The 27319-nt window shown below is 41.5% G+C and overlaps 1 protein-coding gene across 4 annotated transcripts in view; it reads right to left on the bottom strand.

Annotated features, from left to right (window-relative positions):
• SMG1 (SMG1 nonsense mediated mRNA decay associated PI3K related kinase) overlaps positions 1 to 16320 on the bottom strand; it is a 108497-nt gene extending 92177 nt beyond the window's left edge. For 3 of the 4 annotated variants that reach the window (XR_009349338.1, XM_059155179.1, XM_059155180.1), the window contains exon 1: positions 16181 to 16312. Coding sequence is in view for 2 of the 4 variants with exons in the window: in XM_059155179.1 (XP_059011162.1) it covers positions 16181 to 16269 (89 nt within the window). In the remaining 2 variants the exon portion in view is untranslated. Of the gene's footprint in view, positions 1 to 16180 lie in introns of all 4 variants that reach the window. The other variant, XM_059155181.1, reaches the window with a different exon arrangement.
• Between the last annotated feature and the right edge of the window lie 10999 nt (positions 16321 to 27319).

Raw genomic sequence — 27319 nt, 5'->3', positions numbered from 1 at the left:
GCATTTGAATTAATTAATCAGGCCTAAGAACTGTAACTTAAAGCTCAGAAAGGATTAACCTAGCCAAGGTATAGAAAGAAACAAAACAGCCCTTGTATCAGTAAAAGAGAACTGTTACCAACATTAACAGTAAAAAATTCTCAATTCCTCGCAAAACAGCAATTTCACTCTACCCATGCCTGAGAAATACGTAAGATAGTCCCTATAGCACTTTATTTTTCTAAAATGCACAAAAAAATGCACTATAAATTCTTAATATTTTATTGCCTACCCATTTTGATAGCTTTCAAAATTGTTCTTATTAATTCCTATTAACTGACCACCGAGACAGCACAAGAACATTGTTGTAGAAAAAGTCAAGCCACTAAAGTGGGTAAAATCAGAAAATCACTGGCTGAGACAGAGACACGAGAAATCTACTGCTAATTTAAGTATACCAAGGTTCTATACTTCAACTAGCATAAATTCCTACCTTACCAGGTATTAAGAATATTTGAAATTATAAAAACTGGTATGTTTTCAATCTCCAATACAAATGTGAATTCAGGATTCAGTATTTAACAGAAATAATGTTGTTTATGTTAAATAATAGTTCACCTAAAGGCTCATGAATCTAAGGCACCATGTTAATTTGACTCACTTTCTCCTGGCCTTTATTTTTAACCTACGCTAGCTGAGTGCCTTAAAAAGAAACCCGCTTGAGCTCCCATTTGTATTGCTTATCTTCCTCTTTTGTCAGCAAGTCCTGGAAGTACTTTAGAAACATCCCATTCAGCCTGGAAAATTGCCAAGATTGAAAGGAAATCTCTTACTCCATGACCTCCCTAGCAGAGAAAGGACAAAAAGACAGAAAGTCTACAAAGAAACCTGTCCACCTCTTCACCCACACCCCCTGAGGTTCTCCAGTTAAATGCCAAACACAGTCCCCCTTAGGACAGAGAAGGTTAGAGATGAATGATCACTAACAGTTTACTACAGAAATCCCAAAAGGAAGAGTCTTGAAAACTGGGACTCTGTAAGCAAGGAAAGGCAGAGTGTTTTAGCAGTATAAAAATGTGTGCAACCATCTTTAAAAAAATCCTGAAAATAGGCAAATAGTGACTGTAGAGTTATTCAGATAAAGTTCCTCTAATAGACTCAAACATATCCCCAAGGGACTGACACGCTTGTGAGATTCTCCAAAAATTACATTAAATCTTCCCTTTAAAAATAATCCTAAAAGGCACTGTAGTTTTTTTCAAGTACAAAGGTACTATGTAACAGGTAAACATCATTACAATTTTTTGAGGTGACACTATCAAGAAAAATGACATGGTTGCCAAGAATCACTGGTAATACGTTAAGAAAAAACAAATATTATGCAATTCAGACATACATACTTTTAAAGGAAAGTATTATCAAGTTAGGCACAACCGCCACAATGGTAGAATATACCCTACAAATCTTGGGCATAGTCAAGAGTTTAGGGTATCAAAAAGCAATATTCTACCATGCAGCCCTTGACATGCAACGTATCTTAAATACAATAGCAATTATGGAAAAGACACTTACTGAATTTCAATTCCACACCAGTAAATTCCATTTTTTTTTAAGATTTTACTTACTCATTTGACCAAGAGAGCACACATGGGCACGAGCAAGGGGAGCCACAGGCAGAGGGAGAGGGAGAAGCAGGGACCCCACTGAGCTAAGAGCCTGACGCAAGGCATGATCCTAGCACCCTGGGATCATGACCTGAACAGAAGGCAGACACAACATACTGAGACACCCCGGCACCCCTCCACACTAGTAATTCTTAAGATGAGGAAGAAACTAACAGAAATATCTTCAGGACATTCTCAAATTATACACATGACCTCTGCCCCAATCCTCTTTAAAAATAAATCTATCTTAAAGAAGAATCTAAAAAAAAAAACCAACCAACCAAACAAACAAACAAACAAAAACTTTATTTCTAACTTTACCAACATTGTACTGAGACAACTAGTGGACTTTTAAATGGACTCTGATTCCTTTCAACACCCCCTGTAATACCTATAAGACCCAGCTCCTTAGGTATCCTGGTGTGCAATGGTAAAGAAACATACTACCTGTAATCAGAGGTAAATACATATGGTAAACTCTCCTCCTTAAGCACTGGGACCTTTGTTTTAGGGGTGATCTTGAAATAACAGCTTCCTACTACTTAAATATAAATAAACAGAAAGATCTTGTAAGTAAATCTCAAAAGATATTGCCTCCTAAATCAATTAGCTGGGAAGATAATTTTTCAAATTAATCACACTATTCTTTAAACTGTACGAAAATTCATTAAAGGAAGACAGATTTGGTTACCGAAACATACTAGCAAGCAGCAATCAAGTGCTGGGGAACAGTGTCCCCACTGTGCTCAGCAGTAACAAGAAATATACTGAGGTATTTAAAAGTGTTTGGCCTTGGGGCACCTGGCTGGTTCAGTTGGTGGAACCTGCAACTCTTGATCTCAGGGTTGTGGGTTCCAGCCCCACACTGGGTAGAGATTACTTTAAAAAAAAAAAAAAAAAAAAATTAAAGGGCGCCTAGGAGGCTCCGTTGGTTGGACAACAACTGCCTTTGGCTCAGGTCATGATCCTGGAGTCCCAGGATGGAGCCCCAGGATCAAGTCCGGCATCCAGCTCCCAGCTCAGTGGGGTGTCTGCTTCTCCCTCTAACTCTCCCCACTCTCCTGTACTCTCATTCTCTCTCAAATAAATAGATAAAATCTTCAAAAAAAAATTAAGACCAAAATAAAAATAACTATTTAATCTTAAGTTTAAGAAAGCTATGAAGCAGTACAAAATCATCACATAAGGGGTGCCTGGGTGGCTCAGTGGTTGGGCCGCTGCCTTCGGCTCGGGTTGGGGTCCTGGGATCGAGCGCCCGCATCGGGCTCTCTGCTCAGCGGGGAGCCTGCTTCCTCCTCTCTCTCTGCCTGCCTCTCTGCCTGCTTGTGATCTCTCTCTGTCAAATAAATAAATAAAATCTTTAAAAAAAAATGTTTAAAAAAAAAATCATCACTTAAGCCACTTTAAACCCACAAGGTCTTTACAAACTGTATCTTTTTATTCTCAGATTTTATACTAAACACACCTGAATCAGATTGATTTAAGTGGTTTAAAAATAGAAATTTTCATAATTCTCTTTTACACGAAAAGAGAAAAATCAATGTTTCTAGATATGAAGTTTCTTAGGAGACAGCATTTACCCATTTTGAGTAAAATTTTAGTGCCATAATTTAAACTAGTACCAAAATCTCATGATAGCTTAATACTGTATACATTCTCATAATGGCATAAAATTTCACTAACTCCTATCTTTGTTCAGAAGATACATGTGGTTTTCTTTTTTAAGTACTTCAAACTATTACACTAGCAGAGTATATCCTTTCTATGATCCCATGATCCATCCTCTCTACTCCCTTTTTTGTTTTTAAAGAATTCTGATTCTTTTTTTTTATTAAAATTTTATTTCTTAATAAAATGAGGGAGTGAAGGGGAGAAGGACAAGCAGACTCCCCGCTGAACAGGGATCCCAATGTGAGGCTCGATCCCAGAACCTCAAGATCATGGCCTGAGGTGAAGGTAGGCCCTTAATCGACTAAACCACCCTGGCGCCTCCCCTCCACTCCCTTTAAAACAATACCAGACAATGGAGGAAGCAATGTAGCAATCAACTAGAATTCTTAAAGAATTAGTTCTTTAGGGCACCTGGGTGGCTCAGTGGGTTAAGCCGCTGCCTTCGGCTCAGGTCATGATCTCAGGGTCCTGGGATCGAGTCCCGCATCGGGCTCTCTGCTCGGCAGGGAGCCTGCTTCCCTCTCTCTCTCTCTCTCTGCCTGCCTCTCCATCTACTTGTGATTTCTCTCTGTCAAATAAATAAATAAATAAATAAATAAATCTAAAAAAAAAAAAAAAAAAAAAAAAAGAATTAGTTCTTTAAATTCCAACTGTACAAAAGCCAACCGAGGTACAAACTACCTTTTAATCCACACCTTCTCTACTTAATTCCATTGGCATCTGTTCTCCAATATATACAAGTGGTCACAAAGATTAGATTTTTTTTTCCTCACAAATTCAAGTGGCATCAAGTTCTGTAAGTGTGAATAGTAAGATAAAGAGAAAAAATATAGAATGATGAAGATTTACAACCAAATTATTCATTAGCCAATTTGAAGCAGACTTACATAATGCAGGCACACTAAAAAATATAGAAAGAGAACCAATATGATACTGGAGAGCAATTAATTGCATATCCACACATTTTTTTAAATAAATAGTATTATTTATCACAATATTTCATATAAATATAAAAAATGACATATGCCACACCTAATAGAAATTCAACATTTGTATGTGCTCCCATTCGTGTATCCTGAGACATACTCTCCATGAAATTTTTACACGCGTGCGGACACATACATACTAGAAGAAAAAAAATGAACCAATGAATCACTGAACTCTACCTTTTCAACTAATAATACACTATATATTAATTGAATGTAAATAAAGTTTAAAAAAATTTTTTTCTTTAAAGATTTTATTTATTTACCTGTCAGAGAGAGAGAGCACAAGCAAGAGAACAGTAAGCAGTGGGAAAAGCAGGCTCCCAGACCAGCAAAGAGCCCGATACAGGACTCAATCTCAGAACCCTGGGATCATGACCTGAGCCAAAGGCAGACACTTAACTGAGCCCCCTAGGCATCCCAATAAAATAAAATCTTAGTTAAAAAAAAATGTGATTAGAGTGTGTGTGCATGTGTGTAATAAATTCTAAAAGAAGAGATAAAAGAGGGAGAATCTTTAAAAGTCCAAATTTGATTCAGATATGGCAACATAAAAAGCATCTGTGTAGCATTTAAATAATTTTGAAAGTAATTTTCCAAACTTGAACCGTCATAACACTACATCTTAGGGAAGGCAAGAATTACCTCCTCAGAGGAACAGCTGGGTAGTGCCAATACAAAGAACTTTTGTCAAACCACTTTTAGTCCACTGTTATTTTTCATGACACCAGCCTCCCCTAAGATAAATATTTGTGAAGGATCAATACGAAAAATGCACATATTCTTAAAAATAAATACACCTAAGAGAGGAACATAAAACACACCGGCGTTCCATTTTTAACTTCTCCAATGCAATTACACTAAGACAGCAAGTAAATTTTTTAATGAACTAAGTGTGGGGAGAACAGCACTACTGGTGTTAATTTTTATATCCTAATAACAATAAAAACATAGGGAATATTAGCCTTCCAGTAACTACACAAGATAGGCCACTTACATAAAGTCTTCTTTTACAAAACTTTTATAGTCAGTCATTTGGTTATTCCCCACACATATAACCTTTATTAACTTCAATTTTAATTTCAGTGTTTTTTTTTAAGATTTTGAGAGAGCGACACAGAAAAAAACCTGTGCAGGGGGAGGGACAGAGGGAGACAGAGAGAATCACAAGCCGACTCTGCTAAGCAAAGAGCATGACTGGGGGCTTGATCTCACAACCCTGAGATCATGACCTGAGCCGAGTAAGAGATGGACGCTTAACCGACTGAGGCACTCCTTCATTTCAGTATTTTCAAAAAAAAGGAGTAAGATACCACACACTGAAATGCTATCAGGGGCACCTGGGTGGCTCAGTCATTAGGCATCTGCTTTCTGCTCAGGGCACAATCTCAGGGTCCTGAGCCTGAGCCTCGACATCAAGCTCCGTGCTCGGTAAGGAGTCTACTTCTCCTTCTCGCTTTGCTTGTGCTCCATCTCTTGCTGTCTGTCAAATAAATAAATAAATCTTAATAAATAAATAAATAAATAAATAAGCAAATAAACAAGTAAAATGGTATCAATATTTCAAATTATGACAGAATTAATCACTTAAAGTGGTCAGAATTCTAACTCAAGTCCTTCAGAAACAATACAGTGTCTTAAGGTGGATTCCTCTCTCTCTTTTTTTTTAATTTTTAAACTCTATTCTCCATTTTTAAATTTTTTTAAAGGTTTTATTTATTTGACAGACAGAGATCACAAGTAGGCAGAGCATCAGGCAGAGAGAGAGAGAGAAGAGGAAGCAGGCTTCCCAATGAGTAGAGAGCCCGACGCGGGGCTCGATCCCAGGACCCTGAGACCATGACCTGAGCTGAAGGCAGAGGTTTGACCCACTGAGCCACCCAGGCAGTCCCCTCCTTTTTTTAAAGTAAACTCTATTCTCAACATGTGGTTTAAATGCAACGCTGAGATGAAGAGTCACATGCTCGACAACTGACCTAGCCAGGTGACCCAAGGTAGATTCCTTTAAACCCGACTGAAGAATAAACAGTGACTCTCAAGTTTCAGTCCTGCTGTTGGGAAAACCTGCTCCACTTCCATTTTTCTTCACATTTACCCAAGGAATGTAAGGACAGGAAAGAAAAAACAGTCTCTTTTGGAAAGAAAATCCATGATGTGTTTTCTTTTCAATTAACTATATATTAAATTAACTGCACCACACGATGTGATACTGGTGACCATCTTTGGGATTTTTTAAATCAGAATCTAACATAATCAGAGTCCCATTCTATAGAGCACAAAAATTTGACCCTTTTCTTCAATTAACAGTTTTTGTCTGAATTCTGGCAAATCTCAGGAGGCCAACATAGAATCTGGCATTAGGGCAATGAATATGAATGTCAGGAGTTAGAATCAAAACAAAGAGTCTGGAAATAAAGTGTTGCAGTTCAGACAAAGAATTCCAGGATTCATATTAACAAGAATATAAAATAGGGAGACCCTCAAGAAGCTGAACACCAAGAACTGCTGATGGGTTGCTTCAAAGTACTAAATATTCCAAGATGAAAGTTAAAATTTCAAACACACACACAAACACATCTGTCTTTTAAAATCAGACTTGGGGGGCACCTGGATTGGTCAGTGGATTAAGCCTCTGCCTTCAGCTCAAGTCATGATCTCACGGTCCTGGATCGAGCCCTGGATGGAGCCCTACATTGGGCTCTCTGCTCAGCACGGACCCTGCTTCCCCCTCTCTCTCTGGCTGCCCCTCTGCTTACTGTGATCTCTCTCTCTCTCTCTCTGTCAAATAAATAAACAAACAAATAAATAAATCTTGGGTGGGGGGAAGAAAATAAATAAAATCAGATGGGGGGGCTGTGGGGAGGAGGAGACGCATCACATGGGTGGCTCATTTGTCTGGGGTATCTGCCTTTGGCTCGGGTTATGATCTCTGAGTCCTGGGATCCAGCCCAGCGTTGGGCTCCCTGCTCAGTGGGGAGGCTGCTTCTCCCTCTTTTTCTCCCCCGTTCATGCTCTCTCCTCAAATAAATACAAGTAATCTTTTATAAATAAATAAATAGAATCAGATTGGGGCACCTGGCTGGCTCAGTCAGTACAGCATGCAACTCTTGATCTCAGGGGCATGAATTCAAGCCCTATGTTGAGCATGGGGCCTACTTAATTTAAAAAAAATAGTAACAAAAATAAAATCAGAAGTTTAAAATGCTAAAGAGGAAATAGAAAATTTTCAATGAAAAGTTTAAATAAAAGGGAAAAAATTAAATTCAAAGAGCTTTAGTAAAATGACAATGTTGCCAATGCTGTCATATATGGAGGAAAAATGAGTATTTTGTCAGTATTTAGTCCAAGACATACTTATTAGTGGAGACTTCTTCCCATTCAACAGAAAAGTTATTAAGTATTTTGGATGACACCAAAAATAAAGATCTAATAAACACTAAGTTAAACATTTTCTAAAAACCTACAAGCACACGAATATACAATTACCTTAGGCCATTGCAGAGCCATTAATAATTTTTTTGTGAAATATAAGAGCACTGTAGAGGTCCTTTAAGATGCTAAAAGCAGGAGCACCTGGGTGGCTGAGTCGTTAAGCGTTAAGTGTTTTGGCTCAGGTCATGATCCCAGGGTCCTGGAATCAAGTCCTGAATTCTGCTCCCTGCTCAGCGGGAAGCCTGCTTCTCCCTCTTCCAATCCCCCTGCCTATATTATGTCTCTTGCTGTCTCTCTCTGTCAAATAAATAAAATTTTTAAAAATAAATAAATAAAAACAAAGGACAGATGCTAAAAATGGGGAACCTGGGTGGCTCAGTTGGTCAAGCATCCGACTCTTGATTTCAGCTCAGGTCATAATCTCCGGGTCATGAGATCGAGCCCCACATTGGGTTGCAGGTTCAGTGCTGAGTCCACTTTAGAGTCCCTCTCTCTCTTTGCCCCTCTCCTGCCTGCACGTGCTTTCTAAACGAATAAATTTTAAAAAATCTTTTTTAAAAAAATGATGCTAAAAAGAAAGAAAAGGAAAAATTAGTGCCTCTTCTTGTAAACAAAAAAATAACATAACTTACAAAGTTCCATGCCAAAAAAACCCCCAAAACAAAACAAATTTATTCTGATACCAGAAACCTCTCTAAAAGTAAGAGTTTTCAAATAAATGCAAAAGGACTTTAGAGGATGGGGTGCCTGGGTGGCTCAGTGGGATAAAGCCTCTGCCTTCGGCTTGGGTCATTATCACAGGGTCCTGGGATCGCTTCGGGCTCTCTACTCAGCAGGGAACCTGCTTCCTCTGCCTCTCTGCCTACTTGTGATCTCTTGTCTGTCAAATGAATAAAAAAAATCTTAAGAAAAAAAAAAAAAAAGACTTAGAGGCATCTGGGTGGCTCAGTCAGTTGAGCTTTTGGGTCAGGTCATGATCTCAGGGTCCCAGGATCCAGTCTGCATTGGGCTCCACACTCAGAGGAGAATCTGGCATCAGGATTCTCTCTCCCTCTGCTCCTCCCCCTGCTCACTCTCTAATAAATCAATCTTAAAATAGATAAACAAACAAACACAGGAAGCCTTTAAAAGATTTTTAAATAGGAGCACTTGGGTGGCTCAATTAGGTTAAGCATCTGACTCGATTTCAGCTCAGGTCATGATCTCAGGGTTGTGAAACTGAGCCCCACATTGCACTCTGCACTGGGTGTGGAGCCTACTTAAGATTCTCTCTCTCTCTCACTCTCCCTCTGCCCCACCCCTCCTCTCTCTCTCTCTCTCTTTCTCTCAAAAATAAATAAATAAGTTTTCAAAATAATAAACATGAGATCCTAGACATACCATGTTAATATGAATACCAACATTAAGCTCCAAAAAAATAATCTCCACCAAGAATACAATCCCTCCCCCTTTTTTTAAAGATTTTATTTACTTATTTGACAGACAGAGATCACAAGTAGGTAGAGAGACAGGCAGAGAGAGGGAAGCAGGTTCCCTGTGGAGCAGAGAACACGACACAGGGCTCGATCCCAGGATCCTGGGATCATGACCTGAGCAGAAGGCAGAGGCTTTAACCCACTGGGCCACCCAGGTGCCCCACAATTTCTTTTTGAAAAGGTATGAAGATTAATATGAAAGAAAAATTCACCATGTTGAGAAATCTGTTGATTCTGGATTTTTTTTTTTTAATTTTTATTTTATTTATTTATTTATTTATTTTTTGGGTAACTCTATTCCCAACATGGAAGTTCAATTCAGGATCCCGGGATCAAGAGTCGCATGCTCTCTACTGACTGAGCCAGCCAGGTTTTGGTTTCAGTCATTCCCCAATCAGCAGGCATACAACAAGGACTCAGGCATTCCAGTGGAATGCCAAAAGGCACAATCCAGTGCTTAACTTTTCAGTGATTAGACTGTTTAAATAAGGTACAAATAAGTCCAACAGATATGGTAAGGTGTCAATGTGTAAAAGAACTTTAAATATGTGAGCAAGGTATTTTTTCCAAGATGGATAAAATCTATGAATCTTAAATGAACATATTTTTTCTTCTGTAAAAGATCTGGCCACACCAGAACAATGTCTTTTTAAACCTGTTCAATCAGTTTATTTAAGTTGCTGCCTCGGGCTAACCAGGCTGCTATACAAGGAACAGCTTCCCTCAAAATGCCTCCCACGGTAACAGTGTTATAAACTAGAGTTAACTCTAAAAACAGACACAAACTTGCAGAATTCCATTTTCATGTATTTACTTCAGGAAGAACACTCAAATATGGAGTGCCTACTATTTTTTAAATAAGCTCTATGCTCAATTTGGGGCTTGAACTCATAACCCACATGCTCCATCAACTGAGCCAGCCAGGCATCCATAATAACTGATACACTAGCAGGTATGAAGGGAAACGGAGGTAAAACCATTAAGATGCACGCACATGTGAAGGTCATGTTTTACTGGAGAAGACACACATGAAAATTTCATAGTGTTAAGTGCAATTAAAAAAACCCAGGGTGAAATGTTAGAGAAGGCTGCTTCTTCTCAGGGAGGGGTGACATTTAGGCTAAGATGGCATGAGGGCATCCAGAGAAGCACTCTGAGAAGCATAATCCAGATAGTAGCTACACAGGGAGAACAGTGGATGCAAAGGCCTTAAGACAGAAATGAACTTTGGGAGTGCTTTAGGGCAAGTAAGACACAGAAGCAAAGAAAAGGGCAGACTCAGCCTGCAGGGACTTAAGAGCTCAATCACTAAAGTGATAAGCACAAGTTGGCTTTCACTGTAGAACTATTGCAAGAGAAGAGGGACCACAGAAGGCAGAAGTAGCAGGGTAGGGATTTTAAGGGAAGTACAAGGTTTAGACCAGGGAGAGCACGGAAAACAACTAAGCAACAACAGTTGGTATCCAGAGGGTAAAGAAAGGTCCATGAATTTGTAGTGACAGGAATAAACTTAGCCAAGAAGAGAAGATCTTCTGTATCCCAGTACCAAAATGCCTAAAGAAGTTAACAAGGGAACCTCCATCTGAAATTGTTTTCACAGGACCGTCATATATCCCAAGAAAATATGTTTACAGCAAAAGAAAAATATGTTGAAGATGACAAGATTATCAATCCATAGAAACAATAAGTAGGTAATAAATCATAAGAATATCCTAAGATTTCCTTTCTAGAGTAAATTTTAAGGCAAGATCTACCTATACATAGTTGGGGAGGGCGGGGGTGGAAAGAAGTGTAATCCAACTACAAATCAATGTGTATCTGTATCTTGAGTGGGGTCATGATTACACAGTTGTATACACTTGTCAAAATTCACTTAAGATCTATACATATGTCAACGTCATCTAAAAAAAAAAAACAGTGGAGTACAAAAAAAAATTCAAGAGAGGAAATATACACTCAATCAACTAATACAAATGGAGAAAAACTAACACTATATAAACAAATGTCACAATAGGAATTTAATACATTACATTCCATATTTTTAAAAAATAAAAATGAAATAAATATTAAAAATTTAAGAACTTGTGTATTTCATATAGAAATTAAACCACAAGGGTGCCAGGGAGGCTCAGTGGGTTAAGCCGCTGCCTTCGGCCAGGTCATGATCTCGGGATCCTGGGATCGAGTCCCACATCCGGCTCTCTGCTCAGCAGGGAGTCTGCTTCCTCCTCTCTCTCTCTGCTTGCCTCTCTGTCTACTTATGATCTCTCTCTGTCAAATAAATAAATAAAATCTTTAAAAAAAAAAAAAAGAAAAAGAAATTAAACCACAAAATGCCTGCAATCTTTACCGCTAGGCCTCATACAAAAGGGCTATGTTTTATTTTGTAGTCCCCAAAATAAAATGGGTTTTAAGAAAACTTTACCATAGCCAAAGAGAGGTGATCAAAATAGTAACAATATGAAGAGACACGAAACAAATGACGTCTTGTGTGAATCCATCCTTAAGGGAGGTCCACCGAAATGAACTCCAGGGTTTATTTTAGGGGATGAGAATAAGAAAAAAAGGCAAGTAATTAAGTGCCTACTATATTGCCAGGCAGTGAAGGCAGGAAATCTTAAATTTAGAAGTAGTGAGAATTCAAATAAACCAACAAACAAAAAGCAAAAACAGACCCATAAATACAGAGAACAAACTGATGGTTGCCAGAGGGGAACAGGGTGGGGGAATGGGAAAAATGGATGAAGTGGAGTGAGAGAGACAGGATTCCAGTTCTGGAATATGTCAGAGAAATAAAAGGTACAGCATAACGAATATAGGGGAGGGAAGAAAAAGAAAGGTCGTGAGAACTCAGTGTCCACAAAAGACCATGGACACCACACTATATTTTTTGTGTATGATCATTCCATTGAGAGTTCTAACTTTAACTGTATTGTGAGTAGATTAAAAGTATTACAGTAGCAACCATCCTCAATCAACACCAGATAACTCATGAGGGGCTTCTGCTTAGGGAATTCACACATAATAGGCTCAATACTTTTGTCTGAATTTAAATCATGAATTATGAACAAAATATTCAGGTCTTTAACAGTCTCTTTAAGCTATGACTCAAGGCCCCATTACAGCTCCACCACAGCTCTGGACCTCTATGTTTTTTCTGATCTGTATCACTCCTCAAAACTACCCATCCTTCTGACCAAACTGAAAATATTTTGCCAAGGATAACTTGCACTTGCCACCTCCTTACCCATTTTGGGCGCGGTTTGAGACCCCCAAATTTACTGTCAAAATAGTACAGATCAATTTCATGGTCCTGCTGCTCCCTTCTCAACTGTATAGCTTTCCATCCTCTGACTCTCCAGGTTTTAAATTCTATTAATTGCATACAAAAATAATAAAATAAAAAATTGTATCACAATTAATATGCATGTAATACTTCACCTTTTCCAAGTTTTTTCTCCCTTATCAACCTATAACCTCCTTAAAGACAGTGACTCTATTAGTCCTAAAAATCCCTCAAGGATATTTTCTAAAGTCAAATATTTTCATTGCATTAGAATGTTACAAAATCTCCTGTTACTAAAATACCCTCCAATTAGAGTCCCAACTTAAAAGGAACCAAAACAAAAGGGGAAAAAAAGGTTCAATTTAAAGATATAACTGCCAAATGTTTCACGAAGCGTATGTTTTGTTTTATAATGGAAAAAACAAACTTTCCCCATGAATTAAATACCCATACACAGTTATCTGATAAACTGCCACAATGTACTTGAAAATCGGTGGTACAGAACTAGTAACCATTCAATTCTACTAAAGCTCTATCCATAGTTATAAAATATGCAACTCCACTTCATTTTTTCTTTTATGTATTTCACTGTATTACATACCTACAGACATCAAATAGTATACAGACTCACAAAAGGGCTGAACAGATGGCTCTGGTTTCAAAAATCCAGCTTCTCACAATGACAGACATACTAGTTTCTGACTTTTCTATCTTCACAACACTCTTCCTGTTTTTTGGTCTGTGACAAGAGCATAAAGGTACTTGCACAGCTGAGAACTCTAATCTGTCTACATCATACCAAAAATGGAAGCTGTTTTTAATATACAATTTCATCATCTTAAGTTTGGGCACTGTAAAACACCCAATATAAATCAGTTAAAATCCTAAGATTCCAAAGCATAGAAATAAAATCTTGTTTCCCGTTGACCTGAATGCTTCCAAACTAATCTATATTTCACTCCAATATCAAATTAGTCATGTCATTCTGGAATATTAAAATATATAATAATTATATATTTCATTTTAAAACAAGTCATTCTGATCTCTATCTTGATTGGTAGAACTAGATTATATTCCAAAACAAAGTCAAGAAAAGGACACACTTTGGCTAGTGGCAATGATAAAACCACTCATTTGCCTAATCATTCTTAAATCTTAATTGAGAGTACTGTCAATGAAAAGACTACCAACCAGTGCCATATAAATGCTTTCTGCTAAAGGTAGGCTTCTAGCAAGGATGGGTTTGTTCTGTTGCCATCTGACACTAGTCGATTCAGCCACCTGGAACACTTCCTGTCAATGTGTGTGAAGTATCACGTGTGGCCATGACTGACTCAACAGTCGGTTTCCAAACTAACTGACAAACTAAAACTAAAAGAAACCAACAAGAACTGCTTTTTTATACTCCCAATTGTTCAAAAGTCTAACCTAAGAAAATAAAAATAAATAAAATCAGAGAAGTAGTGGTACAGAAAGGCAAGTAATTTTTCTAAAAACCAAAGTAATCTGCTTTGTTTCGGAAAATAAATAAATCTCCATTTAAACCAAGAGGAAGATGAGGCTTTATTCTGTCAGTCAACTCATTCGTTACTTGTTTCTGCCACAATTCTGAATGAAGAGCGGACAGAATAACAACCTCAAATTTAACTTACGAAAATCACGACTTCGCAAACAAGGTGTTCTTCCCTGGCTGTTTAACAAAACAACTACGGCAACCCCACAAAAAATCAAATTCTGCTATGGGATACCGTCCTTCTCCAACGAAACTTCTCCATTCCCTCTTCTACAAAAAAGTCAAGTTATTTCCAATATCCTAACCAACTGTTATGTTACTCCATGTAATGAACTACATCTCACAGTATCTGCCTACCTAGGCAGTGAGTTCTGAGACTTTGTTACAAAGAATAGCTTCAAAGAAAGCTTACATCCTCTCCTCAACAAACACAACACACAAAGCCAAGAAATAGAACACATGAAAGAAGAAAACATGGATAATATTAACAATCCATATATATATATATTCCATAAATATATAAGCCCTTCTGCTTCATTATCTGTCAAATGAAGTCAAGTAACCCCAGCAGGTGGCTGCAACTTTGCTACGCCATTTATTTAAACTTACAAGCTACAATTTATTGTTTTCCAAAAGCTCTACAATTACTTGTGAGGATCACTTTATTTAGTCTTCTAAATGGATATGAAATTATTTCATATTCACTAAGCACAATACTAAGAAATGATGGAAAATCCACCGTCAAAGAGCTGTTAAACTCAAGCTCATTTATCATCTAATTTTATTAGATGCAAGAAAAAAGAAAAACCTATTTCACACATTTCAATGAAAGTATAAAACAACTAAGAATATCAATGACTGATAAAATTACTTAAACTAATCAACTGATTGTATTTAAAGTATTCACAAACCCTAAGCAGTAAAGGACAAGTAAAGCTATGCTTTTCAAACAACTCTTTTTTAACTACTTAACATCCCGATTCTAGAGTCAGGCATTAACTTTTAAAGTCTGCTAGTTATATAAAATGTTCTCAACAAAGGATTTGGGAAGGCATAAACAGAGTAAGATGTGTTACCACCATCTACCCTAATGATTTTTCTACCAAGTCTTAAATTGTTACAATCTAACATCTTAACAAATTATTGCCAGCACTGCTGAAGTTACATGTAGCCAGCAGGAAGCCAAAGACATCCCAAAAACCTGTCTTAACACTTATGTGGCCAGTTTACAGGACAACCATAATTCAAGTGTGCTTCCAAGTATGAAAAACTCAACGAATCAACAAACTCTAAAATACCGTAGACATTTAGGAAGTTTTTCCAGGCACTCAGTCCTAAATTAGGCACAAGTGCCCCAAGGTTAACCAGGAAAAAAAAAAAAAAGTACATAAAAAAAGTTGATCCTCCAAATACATTCAATTCCAAAGAGGTCTGAGGCCAAATCCCCTTCATGCAAGTGTAAATTCTCTACTCCCTTAGTGTCTGCTCAAAAAACCAAGTATGAATTGCTCTCCACCAGGTTAACTGCCCCTGCACTTGGGCAAAACTTCCCTTTCCAGGAGGACAGTGGTCGGCCTCATCAACACAGTCACAATCTCATTTCACGCCCCACAACCGCCCTGCCTAAAGTACTCTTTACTTTAAAGAGTAAAGCCCTGGAATGTTGAGGTTTTGGTTTTTGAAATATTAACACGTGGGGTGGGGGTGGGGGGCGGCGCTCATAGAAGGGATCATAGTTAAGGAGCTCTTTTACGTGGGGGCTAAGAGGGTGAGGGACCAAGAATTGAATGGGTAACAGAGAAGGTCCTGGACTGCCAGGATCCCCCAACTCAAATTCCAACTTGGTGGGTGGTAACCAGAAAATCCCCCCCCCCACCACCAGGCCCTTTTCTTCACCTTCCTTGACCCAACTCCTAGGCCAGTGCCTTCGCCGGGCGCCCCGGGTCTCAGCTCCAGCCCCGGGACTGAAATGCACCGAGGGGAGACATTTAGGCCTCGCCTCCCACGGCCTTCCTCCCCCAGCCGGGGCGGGAGGGAACCCAGGAAGCCGCGCTCGGTTCCCGGGGGGGTGGAGGGCCTAGGCCGCGCCTCCCCGGCCGGATGGCCCTAGGCCTCGGCCGGCCCGAGGCGGGGCCCGGGGGTCGGGGCGGCGGACTGGGCGCCGGCTCACCCACCTGGGTTGCCAGTCATTCCAGCTCCGCGGGTACTTGGTGCCGCCGCCGCCGCCGCTGCTCAGCCGAGACCCCGGGGCTCTGCGGCTCATTACCTTCCCCGACACGACATGGCCAAGCGCCGCCGCCCAAAGAAGCGCGAGTCGCCGCCCGAACCGACCGCCGCGGACACTCCGCTCCCGCCCGGGGCTGAGGAGGAAGCCGAAGAGGAGGAGGAGGAGGCGGAGGGCGGGGGAGGCGGACGGCCGTTCCGGGTTCCGCCTGAGCCCGCAGCGCAGGACGAGGAGGCGGGAGTGGCGCCGCGAGGGGGAGGCGGAGGAAGGGGAGGCGACGTCTCTTCCAGGGCCGAGGGCGGCCCGCGACGCGGGGACCCAGGAGGAAGAGGACGGCGAGGAGGAGGCGGTGGCGGCGGCTCCTCACGCTTACAGAGCCACGGCTTCCCCGCCTCCCGGCTCCGCCCGCCGCGCCGCCGCTACCGCACGGCATGCTGGGAGCGAGGGGCGGTGCCAGCGCCCGCCGGGCCAGGAGAGAGGGGCGGGGCCTACTATGGGGGCGGTGCCGGCTACGGGGGGCGGGGCCGGGCGAGCGCCGCAAGCCGATCGCCCTACTGCGCCCTGGGCTCGCCTCCACTCCCCGGGGACCGCGCCAAGGTCCCCGCCCCGCCGTGGGGGATCATGGGAGAGGGGATCTCCGCCACCACCCCCACAAGCACACCCTCCCAAACAATCTCCAGAAAGCACCAGACCCCGGAGGGCTGGGCAGTCAGGTGTAAACAGGCATCCAATCAAGGACTAAGGGGGTGCCCTTTACGCGCGCGTGCACAGACACGCGCGTGCACACGCGGGCGTCCCCTTAGGGCTCACGTGTGCCCATTTTCCCCACCCTATTCGGGAAAAAGTAAAAATAAAAGAGCGAGGGTGGATATCCACCTACCCAGGCTCCACCTAAAATGCGCGCATAGAGCCCTTACACCTTGGCCATCTCTTCACATTGTAAAAAACTAAACTAAATAGGGGGGAAAGGCAGTCCCCTGTGCCCCGCAATCCCTGTCCTCAGTAATGTGAAATGTGCTAAGAAATCCTCCCGCCTTAACACTTGCCCACCTTCCCCGCTGGAAAGAATCTGGCTGATAGGGGCAGGGTTGCACACCTGAGCACTTCTCCCCACCCCCAGCGTGCCCCGGAAAGATTTCACTAAAAGCATCTGATACATAACGTGGATCAGATGCATAGAGGACAGCTGAACCAGATGCTTCTCAAACAGCGGAGCGACGTTTGGGGAGGACAGTCAAAAGAGTCTTCACACCAACCCAGAGGGTGTTAACCTATTTTACGTCTATTTATCACTTGTGTAATTAAAAACTGTTACCTAAACTATTTGAAGATCCTAAGAGTTTGATATTTCCACACACAAATCAACCTTCAACCTTGGGCTCCTTGCTTATGCCCACGAATCCCTCACTCAGGTATGATCCTGCCAGTTCGAAAAGATGGAAAAGTTAAGATTTTCAAAAGAACTTTTCTCCCCTTACTTCGCTTCCTTCCAGTCGGGGGAAAAAGAAACCTCTGAACGGGGGCGGATGTTTGACTCAATACAGAAATCCCCACTAGGTCAGACCCAAGCATAGCCACCTATCTATGTTAAAATAACAATAGTAGTAGAATAATAATACTACATTAAGGGGCACCTGTGTGGCATAGTCAGTTAAGCGTCTACCTTCCTGATATCAGGTCCTGGGATTCAGCCCCACATCTGCCGCAGCTCCCTGCTCAGCAGGGCGTCTGACTATCCCTCTACCTCTGCCCCCTCCCCCACCCCGGCTCCCGCACTCTCTCTCTCTCAGTCTCTTAAATAAATAAATAAAATCTTTTTTAAAAAAGTATGACTCTTGATTTTGGCTCAGGTCATGATCTCAGGGTGGTTAAGATCAAGCCCAACATGGGGCTCCAGGCTCAGTGTGGAATCTCCTTGCGATTGTCTCTCTTTCTCCCTTTGCCCCTCCCCCCATTCTCAGGCATGCAGGCTTTCTTGCACTCTCTCTCAAATAAATAAATAAACTCTTTTCTTAAAGAATTTATTTATTTATTCGACAGACAGAGATCACAAGTAGGCAGAGAGGCAGACAGACAGAGGGGGGTGGGCAAGTGTACCCCCACACTTGCCAGGCTCAGCAGGGAGCCTGATTTGGGGGCATCCTATCGCAGGACCCTGAGATCATGACCTGAGCCGAAGGCAGAGGCTTTAACCCACTGAGCCACCCAGGCGCCCCTAAATTAAAAAAAAAATGGGGCACCTGGGTGGCTCAGTGGGTTAAAGCCTCTCTGCCTTTGGCTCAGGTCATGATCCCAGGGTCCTGGGATCAAGCCCCACATAGGGCTCTCTGCTCAGCAGGGAGCCTGCTTCCTCCTCTCTCTGACTGCCTCTCTGCCTACTTGTGATCTCTGTCTGTCAAATAAATAAATAAAATCTTAAAAAAAAAAAAAAAAAGACCTACAGTAAGAGGGATACACCTCACATACACGATCCATCCCAAAATTTGCCCTAGGTACCCCCACACTTGCCTACCCCTCTTGTTGAGGAGAGGATATGAGGAAGGGTCCTACCAGTTTATAATAAAAGGCCCAAGGACAGGTGTCCTTTCTTCCCTGTTTATAATTTCCTCTTTCCTATTTTCCTATGAAGAGAAAATGTCCGTCTTGGACAGAATCCCAAGATTAGGATCTCCTCACCTGGTCCTCTCCAGAGAACACACTGGAGTAACAGTGCACACACTATTATTCCTGCCACAAGATATTTGGGTTCTATTTGTTTTTAATTAATGTTCAATTATATAAGCAATAATAAATACATTGTCCTCCCATAAATTCTGAATGTACAGCCTAATCCTGATTTATTCTTTCATTTAACATTCATCCAAATTTATTGAGCCTCCACTAACCAGGCATTGGGGAAAGGACAATAACCAAGACTCCATCCACCTCTGTCCTCAAAGAACTCTGGGAGTAGGAGTCGGAAAGATACATCTATTATTAGAAATTACTAAAATATTTATTTTTGCTCAGTTTCCCTTCTCTCCACCACCATGCAAGCCTGTCTTACAATCTGACTAGAAAGGCCCCACTCCCAAAGCCTTCCCTTAATTTTAAGTTCCGAGCTTCCCTGGGCCTGCTTTCCTCAGATCTTACACTTTTTATGTTCCAGGTGAGTTAATGCTCCTCCCCTCAGACCCAAGAGCAAATGGCTGATGTGTCCAATTAATTATTTTGACTTCCTTAATCATTTATTTTAACAATGGTGCAGGGACCAAAGTATGTCAGATTCCAAAATGATCTGCAGCATAATAACCAGAACATTAGACCCTGAAGAAAAATGTCAGGGGGGTCCTTTAACCTTTCCAAATTATAGAAAAACAGCAGAGTAATTCAAGGATGGGCTCTGGGTTCAAATTCCAACTCCTCCACTTAAAAGGTCCTGACTGTCACAGTGCTTCAGTGTCTCATCTGTAAAACAGAGAGAACAGTACTGACCTCTTAAGAACATTAACAGAATTAACACAGATCTTGCCTGTAAAGTGCTTTGCACAGTGCCTGCCCCATAGAAGACAATCAATAAATGTTAGCTAGACATCAGATCTACGACTTCTTTGAAGCACATGGCTATATGGATAATATTTGACCAATGAAGAAGAAGGAAAAAAAAGTAGCTGGCTGGGGTTGTGTCCAGTTGCTCCAAGAATTGCTTCTTATTTGCCGTTTTCTTGTATTTCCCCAATAGAAATAATTAACCCTCAAAAGCACTCAGGATTGGCAAGGGCAAAGAGGCTCTATGAGGACACAGAAGGTAGGTGAATGGCATTTGGCAGCGATTTAAGAGTGTGTATTTAAAGACTTAAATTTGTTAATACCTTTCCCCCAGTAATTCTGCTTCCAGGAAACTATACTAAGGAAATTTGCCACGGTGCAGCCAGATTGATTTTCTTTAATTTTTTTTTTTTTAAGATTTCACTTTTTTTAAAAACAGGTTTTATTCATTTATTTTTGTGGGAGAGAGAAAGAGAAGAACACAAGCAGGGGAAGGGCAGAGGGAGACGCCGACTCCCTAGTGAGCAGGGAGCTCACATGGGACTCGATCCCAAAACCCTGGGATCATGACCTGAGCCAAAGGCAGACACTTAACAGACTGAGCCACCCAGGCCTCCTAAAGATTTCAGTTTTAAGTAATCTCTGCATGCAACATGGGGCTTGAACTTACAATTCCAAGATCAAGAGTTGTATGCTCTACCAACTGAGACAGCCAGGCACTTCACTGATTTTCTTTTCAAATAAAAATCAGATCATATCACCATCCTACTTAAAAGCCATTAATGGCTTCTCATTCTTCTTAAGATATAACTAAGAGCCTACAAGAGTCTATAAAAGCTAGTTTCTTCCAAATCGTAAACATCTTACCCAAACAGCTCATACCCAGAACAAGAGCCTAGTAGTGATTATCAGTTTTGTCTTCATAGTAAAATCCCCACACCTAGGCTGCATCCTGGACCAATTAAAACTGAATCTCAGACATCAGTCTTTTTTTTTTTTTTTTTTTTAAGTAATCCGTGTGCCCAAAGTGGAGCTCAAACTCAGGACCCTCAGATCGAGAGTCGCACGCTCTACAGACTGAGTCAGCCAAGTGCCCACAGGGATCAGTATATTTTTAAGGCTTCTGCAAGGGATTCTAGAGTGCAGACAAGGGATCCCTAGGTGGCTCAGTTGGTTAAGGGACTGTCTTCAGCTCAGGTCATGATCCTGGGGTCCTGGAATTGAGTCCTACATCGGGCTCCCTGCTCTGTGAGGAGCCTGCTTCTCCCTCTCCCTCTGCCTGCCATTCCCCCCGGTTGTGCTCTCTCTCTCTCTCTGTGCCAAATAAATAAGTAAAATCTTTAAAAAATAAAAAAATATAGTACAACCAAGAAAGAGGAAAGACTACCTTAAAGCCCTTAAGCCCTGAAAACGTTATGTGTCCCCCTACGCCCAACCTTCCTCCCAGTACATGTGAGTTCTAAAAACAATTCCAAACCACTGGGGAAAAAAAGAAATGAAAGCCCAGTTTTTCCCATGGCAACTACTTGGATATTTAAAACAAAACAAAACAAAATTCAAATATGATCAACTTTTAAAAAATGTTATCTTGTTTCTTTTGATGGTGCTGCTGCCTGGTTCCCTTAGCACTTCTTCACCCCAGTCACAGGCACTGATTTTCTGTTCCGGGAGCACGCCAAGCCTCTCTAGACTCAGGGCTTTTGCACTGCTGTTCCCTCTGCCTGGAATGCCTTTCCTATATTTGTTGCCATCAGGGTTGGGATCTGGGTGAGGTGAGCCAAATGCCTAGGTGCCAGATTTATGAAGGCACTCACTCTCAAGGTCATGCAAAGGCCAACACTGCACAGGCGCGGACAGACCTGCCAGTGAGCACCTCCCTAATATTTGGGGGTCTAGGCACCTCATCTGTCCCACCTTAGTCCTTGCACTGTTTCCCATGGCCCACCTCAATTCTTCCGAGAGGTCTTCCCTGACCTCCCTGCCCAATGCCATTTTTAGGGACGCTCTTTCACACACTCTATTTCTTTTCTTGGCAGCACCCATCACTATCTGCAAGTATTGGATTTCTTTACACATTTATTATCTGTCTCACTCTTAGAATAGGAGTTCTACCTGTGAAAACAAAGTCCGCACCTGTCCATCTCTACCCCCTGGATCCTCGGCACACAGCACAGCACCTGACCCAAGGTTAACACTCAAAAAGTAGTCATTAATGAAGAATGAAATGGAAATTATCTAAAATAAGAACCAAGATTGATACAAAAATATTATTCTCATTTTTACTTATTTATACCCCCCCCAAAAAAGGAACATTATCTCAATGCTCAGCAATAGGAAACTGTTTAGGGGACAGTCTAGTCATAGTTGGAATTTTCTACAGTCACTAAAAATTTATGGGGGTGCCTCGTGGCTCAGTTGGTTAAGCATCTGCCTTTGGCTCCGTCATGATCCCAGGGTCCTGGGATCGAGTCCCGAATTGGGCTCCTTGCTCAGAGAGGAGCCTGCTTCTCCCTCTGCCTCTGACGCTCTCCCTGCTTGTCCCCCCCACAAAAAAAATTGTATTTATGAAGAATTCTTAATGAAATCAGGAAAATATTATGTTAGTGTGTTTAAAAAAAATCACAAGATTGAAAAGTAAATACATACTGTTTTTTCTCAATTCAGTTAAAGGAAGGAGGAGCGATGTGCCTGGGTGGCTCTGCTGGTTAAGCTGCTAGCTCTTGATTACAGCTCAGGTCATGATCTCAAGGTTGTGGAGATTGAGCCCCCTTTTGGGCTCCTCCCCACACTCTCTCTCTTTCTCTCAAATAAATAAATCTTTTTTTAAAAATAAATAAAATAATAAATAATAAAAAGGAGGTGAAAACAGGAAGGAGAAAAGAAGAAAATGTATTAAAAGTGCCTAATGTTGATGTCCTGTGATCTATGGGTACATGGGTGATTTTTTTTTTTCTTGCTTATTGCGGGTTTCCTAATTAGAATACAGACGTGGTAGTTGTAAAACAAAATTTGTTTGAAAACTAAAAGCAAGCATTCAATAAATATGTGTTGAATGAATGGACAAAGAATGGCTACCCTCAGAGCGTGGCAGTGACCCACATACACCATTTAAATAAACTTTGGCCACCATATAGGGTCTTAGCTCTAATAATAGAGACCAACTCCGGCTAATGTTCACTGAGCATCTACTAATGCCAGCCACTGAGCCAAATGCTCTGTGTGGGTTGCTTCATGGAATTCTCCAAAACCACGCTAGGATGTCAGCATCTCTGATGCCAACAGGAACTGAGCAGCCTGCCTAGAGTCACACAGCTGGTGATGGGCAAGGACTCTCACAGGCAGGGGCAGAAGAGACATATGGTCCTCACCTCACATTCATCAAAGGCCTCAGATTTAGACCGTGGACATTATTGCCTAATGAGTTTATACACAGAGTCCTAGAGACACACTGAGGTGAAGAAGTCTGGAATTTAAAACTGTGCACCTTTAAAATTAATAAATAAAATAAAATAGTGCACCCTTACCAGTTCACACCCCTGTAGGGGTTATGCATGAATACTCCCTAATAAATGATAATTATTACCTGGTGAATAAGTAATTATATTGCATTATTGGTTTTTTTCCCCTTTGTGTTAAAAGTGCTCAGTTGTAAAAAGAGAACTCTTAAAATACACCATAAATTTTGTGCCCTGTTAGCTATTTCTTATACATTCTTATATATATATATATATATATATATATATATATATATATACATACACTTTATATTAGAACCTCAAAATCTCTGAGTTGACCTGACCCTCTATCTTCCGAAAGAACCCTGGCATCAGAATTTGAACATAGGCCACCCTCAGAGTGCTTAACCACCAAGATTTTTCTAGATAGATAGACACTTAAATTGATACCCTGAGTAAACCAAAGCTAACGCTCTCTCTTTTGTTCCCTTTAATCCTGAGATCCGGCACAAGAGCTAACCCCAATTCAGCACCAAGAATTGAGGAACCCCATTCTCAAACAGGAGACTCAAGTACAAGAGTGATTTTTTTTTTTTTCAAACACAATCTTAAAAAGCAAATTCACATCATAGAGACATTAAAGCAGATCTTTATAAAAAGAAAAATAGCAGCCGTCTTACACATGCTCCCAGCAAGGAAATCTTTGTCACAGGTCAAGCTCCCTCAGTAAGGGTTATTTTTGAGTTTTCGAGTTGGTGCTTGAAGGAATTTGGCCGGGAAACTCATGACACATTTGAAATCTCCACTCGGGCTGCCTCAGCTTGAGGCAAAGGCCAAGCTTCTATGAATCAGGGCACAAAACATGCTGCCCGATGGCTCATGCCTTCTCCAAACAATCAAATGGGAGGGCGATGATGCCCGGCCAAAGCTATTTGTGACTTACGAAGTGGAGAAAACACAGGGTGAGATTCTCCCATGCTTGGCCCTGGAGGCACCCAAGGATTTGCCTGGCTGCTACTAAAAGGACCAGCTCCTTTGCTTCTGAAGATCAAAGCAGTATGTGGGACATATGGAAATAAAAGGCAGATTTCGTAAATAAAATCTCCAGCACGAAATCATTGCTGTCTCTTATTGATACAGGTATCATAAAACATTTTAAAAAGATATCCTGTGTGTATCTCTTTCCCTTACCTGGTCAATGTCTGTCTGAAGCAGTGGATTGCATGAGAGCAAAACTTCAGGCTTTGAATGCTGATCGGCAAGCTCTCTTGGGCCAGAGATACCAAATCTTCCTTTCTCTCTGACTTTTGGAAGGAGCTCCTAGCAGTCTAGCTTTAGGTTTCTTCCTCTTGTTTTAGCTTTTTTTTTTTTTTTTTTTTTTTGGACACAGAGAGAGAGAGAGATCACAATTAGGCAGAGAGGCGGGTTCCCTGCTAAGCAGAGAACCTGAGGTGGGGCTCGATCCCAGTACCCTGAGATCATGACCCGAGCCGAAGGCAAAGGCTTAACCCACTGAGCCACCCAGGCGCCCTTCTTCCTCTTGTTTTAACCCCTTGCTTCTAGAGTCTTTCCCTGAGTTCCTCACCAGCAATAGCCTTCTTAAACATCTTGCCTAAAGTCAGGGCCCCCACGATTGAGTTGAAGAGAAAGGATGTTAATATGTGATGGGACAGGAAGAGGACGCATAGAGATGGAAGTTAAAGTCAGGGTAAAGGAGAGCTGAGCAAGGAGCCTGATGTGGGGCTCGATCCCAGGAACCTGAGATCATGACCTGAGCTGAAGGCAGACACCTAACAACTGACCCATCCAGGTGCCCCCTTATTCTCATTTTATAGATGATGAAACAGAGATCCTAAAGGACATGACTTGACTAAGGTGACATGGCTGGTAAGTAGAGTTGAAAATTTTTTCAATGATTTTCTTTTTTAAAGTAATCTCTACACCCAATGTGGGGCTCGAATGTACAAATCCAAGATCAAGAGTTGCGTGCTCTACCAACTGAGCCAACAGGCAGCTGATTCTATTTGGTTTACAGGTAGAGGTTTCTCTAACACCAGGCACCCCAGGTGTTGTTAGTTTAATTCATTTCAGTTAAAGAGTTAAATTGCCTACCAGGTAAGACAGGGATAAGTATTTCCCTCCAGAACATCTTGCTGAGATAGAATCTTTTGGCCCGTTTGGTGGACTGCTGGATGTGTCATAACTGAAACAATCCCTTCGTCCTGTGCCAAAGGAGCAAACTGAAGGCTTATTCTGGAAGGTCCTTTGTGCTAAAATGATTGAAGGTCACACTGCTTGGCACTATGTTTGGACTGTCCCCCAAGCATGCCACCTCTTAGGGGTCCCTCCCTGCTGGGCTCTGGAAGAAGCTTTTCAGAAAAAGCATGATTTCAGGTGGCTTGTGGATGAAGGGGAAGCAGATGGCCGAGCATTACATCACCTTGGGTAAAGGAAACAAATACGAAAGTCATAGGATGTAGAAAAATAATAGCCTAATCTCCAAATCATCAGTGAGTGTTTGGGAAATGTTTATTCTTGGTGAATCCCAGAGATAGCAGAGAGCTAAAAAATGACGAAGCCTGATCCTGTGCTCCCCCATTTAAAAGCAGAACCCACCTTTCTACCATTTTGTTAACATAGTAATGATCACTCACCTTAATTATATTCATTTCGGACCCCCCACTATTTCTCAAACTCTAGAAGGTAAATATTATCAAATCCTTTTCTTTTTTCCATAGGAAGAAACTGAGAGTTACCTGCCCCAGACCACACAGCTTGATAAGTGGCAGAAACTAGGCTACCTAATACCAAAGACACCCCCTACCTGAAAACCCCCCTCAGGGACCTATAAGGAGGACCATTTTTCTGACCATGTTATAATGTACCAAGATGATGCATAGAATTCCAAACACCTAGTCATTCTCACCAGTGAGATATGTTTTGGAGAACCAGGCTAATTTTTTTTTTTCTCCCTATCTGTTTATCGAGAGAAACTAGTGGGAGGTACCCCAGAAGGCCAGTAGCAGTTATATGCTAAAATATTGGGACTACGAATGTCTCTTGGTTTCTCTGTTCTATTCTCTAAGTTTTGCCTAATTGAAAAAAAATGTTGCACTGTAAAAATGCTCCCTCAAATAACCCCCCTGTTCTGGTAGATCTCTGTACCCCTAGAACACTGCCATTATGTCGAATTCCATATATCCTGCTCCCCAAACCTCCACAGATAGTGAAGTAATTGGACTACCATGCAGCCATGGTATTCTGCTAGAAAACATTCTACGTGTGTTTCTACACGTAGGCAGAAATCTGTGCAGATCCACGTGACCCAGCACTTAGAAAAGCCTTACCTTCTCCTTAATGTTCTGCCACTGCCATCTTGAAATACTGAATGGATTTTGAAGAAGGGGCCCTGCATTTTCATTTTTCATTAAAACCCACAGGTTATGTAACTGGTTCTGCCTGGTACAACAGGTATAGCCCAGGGTCAGTGAACTTTTCCTGTAAAAGGCCAGAGAGTAAATAGTTTAGGCCGTGCAGGCCGTGTGATCTCTGTTGAAATGACTCAACTCTGCCACAGATGTAGGAAAGCAGCTCCAGCCGATGTTAACGAATGAGTGGGCAGTGCCTCCGTAAAAATCTAATTACAAAAACAGGCAGCTGGCTATATTTGGTCTACGGGCTATAGCTTGCCCAACCAGGGAAGAGCACTATCTTTCTTTTTTTTTTTTTTTTTTTTTTTTTTTTTTTTAAAGATTTTATTTATTTATTTGACAGAGAGAAATCACAAGTAGGCAGAGAGGCAGGCAGAGAGAGAGAGGAGGAAGCAGGCTCCCCGCTGAGCAGAGAGCCTGATGCGGGACTCGATCCCAGGACCCTGAGATCATGACCTGAGCCGAAGGCAGCGGCCTAACCCACTGAGCCACCCAGGCGCCCCGAGCACTATCTTTCTTAAAGGCACATTATTGCAAAGTAGGAAGAACAAGAATCACAACACAAACCCATTTTCCACACACAGACCATGGGAATGTGTGCCTGGGCTGCTAAGAAGCCAAACAGGGGTCAGTGTGTGAGCGGTGGTACCTGCCACTTTCCATTTGTCCTTGCAG

The sequence above is a fragment of the Mustela lutreola genome, chromosome 17, assembly GCF_030435805.1.
Source record: "Mustela lutreola isolate mMusLut2 chromosome 17, mMusLut2.pri, whole genome shotgun sequence".
NCBI classification, from domain to species: Eukaryota; Metazoa; Chordata; class Mammalia; order Carnivora; family Mustelidae; genus Mustela; species Mustela lutreola.
Note: the sequence above shows the minus strand (reverse complement) of the source record. Positions and strands in the feature narration are given on the sequence as shown.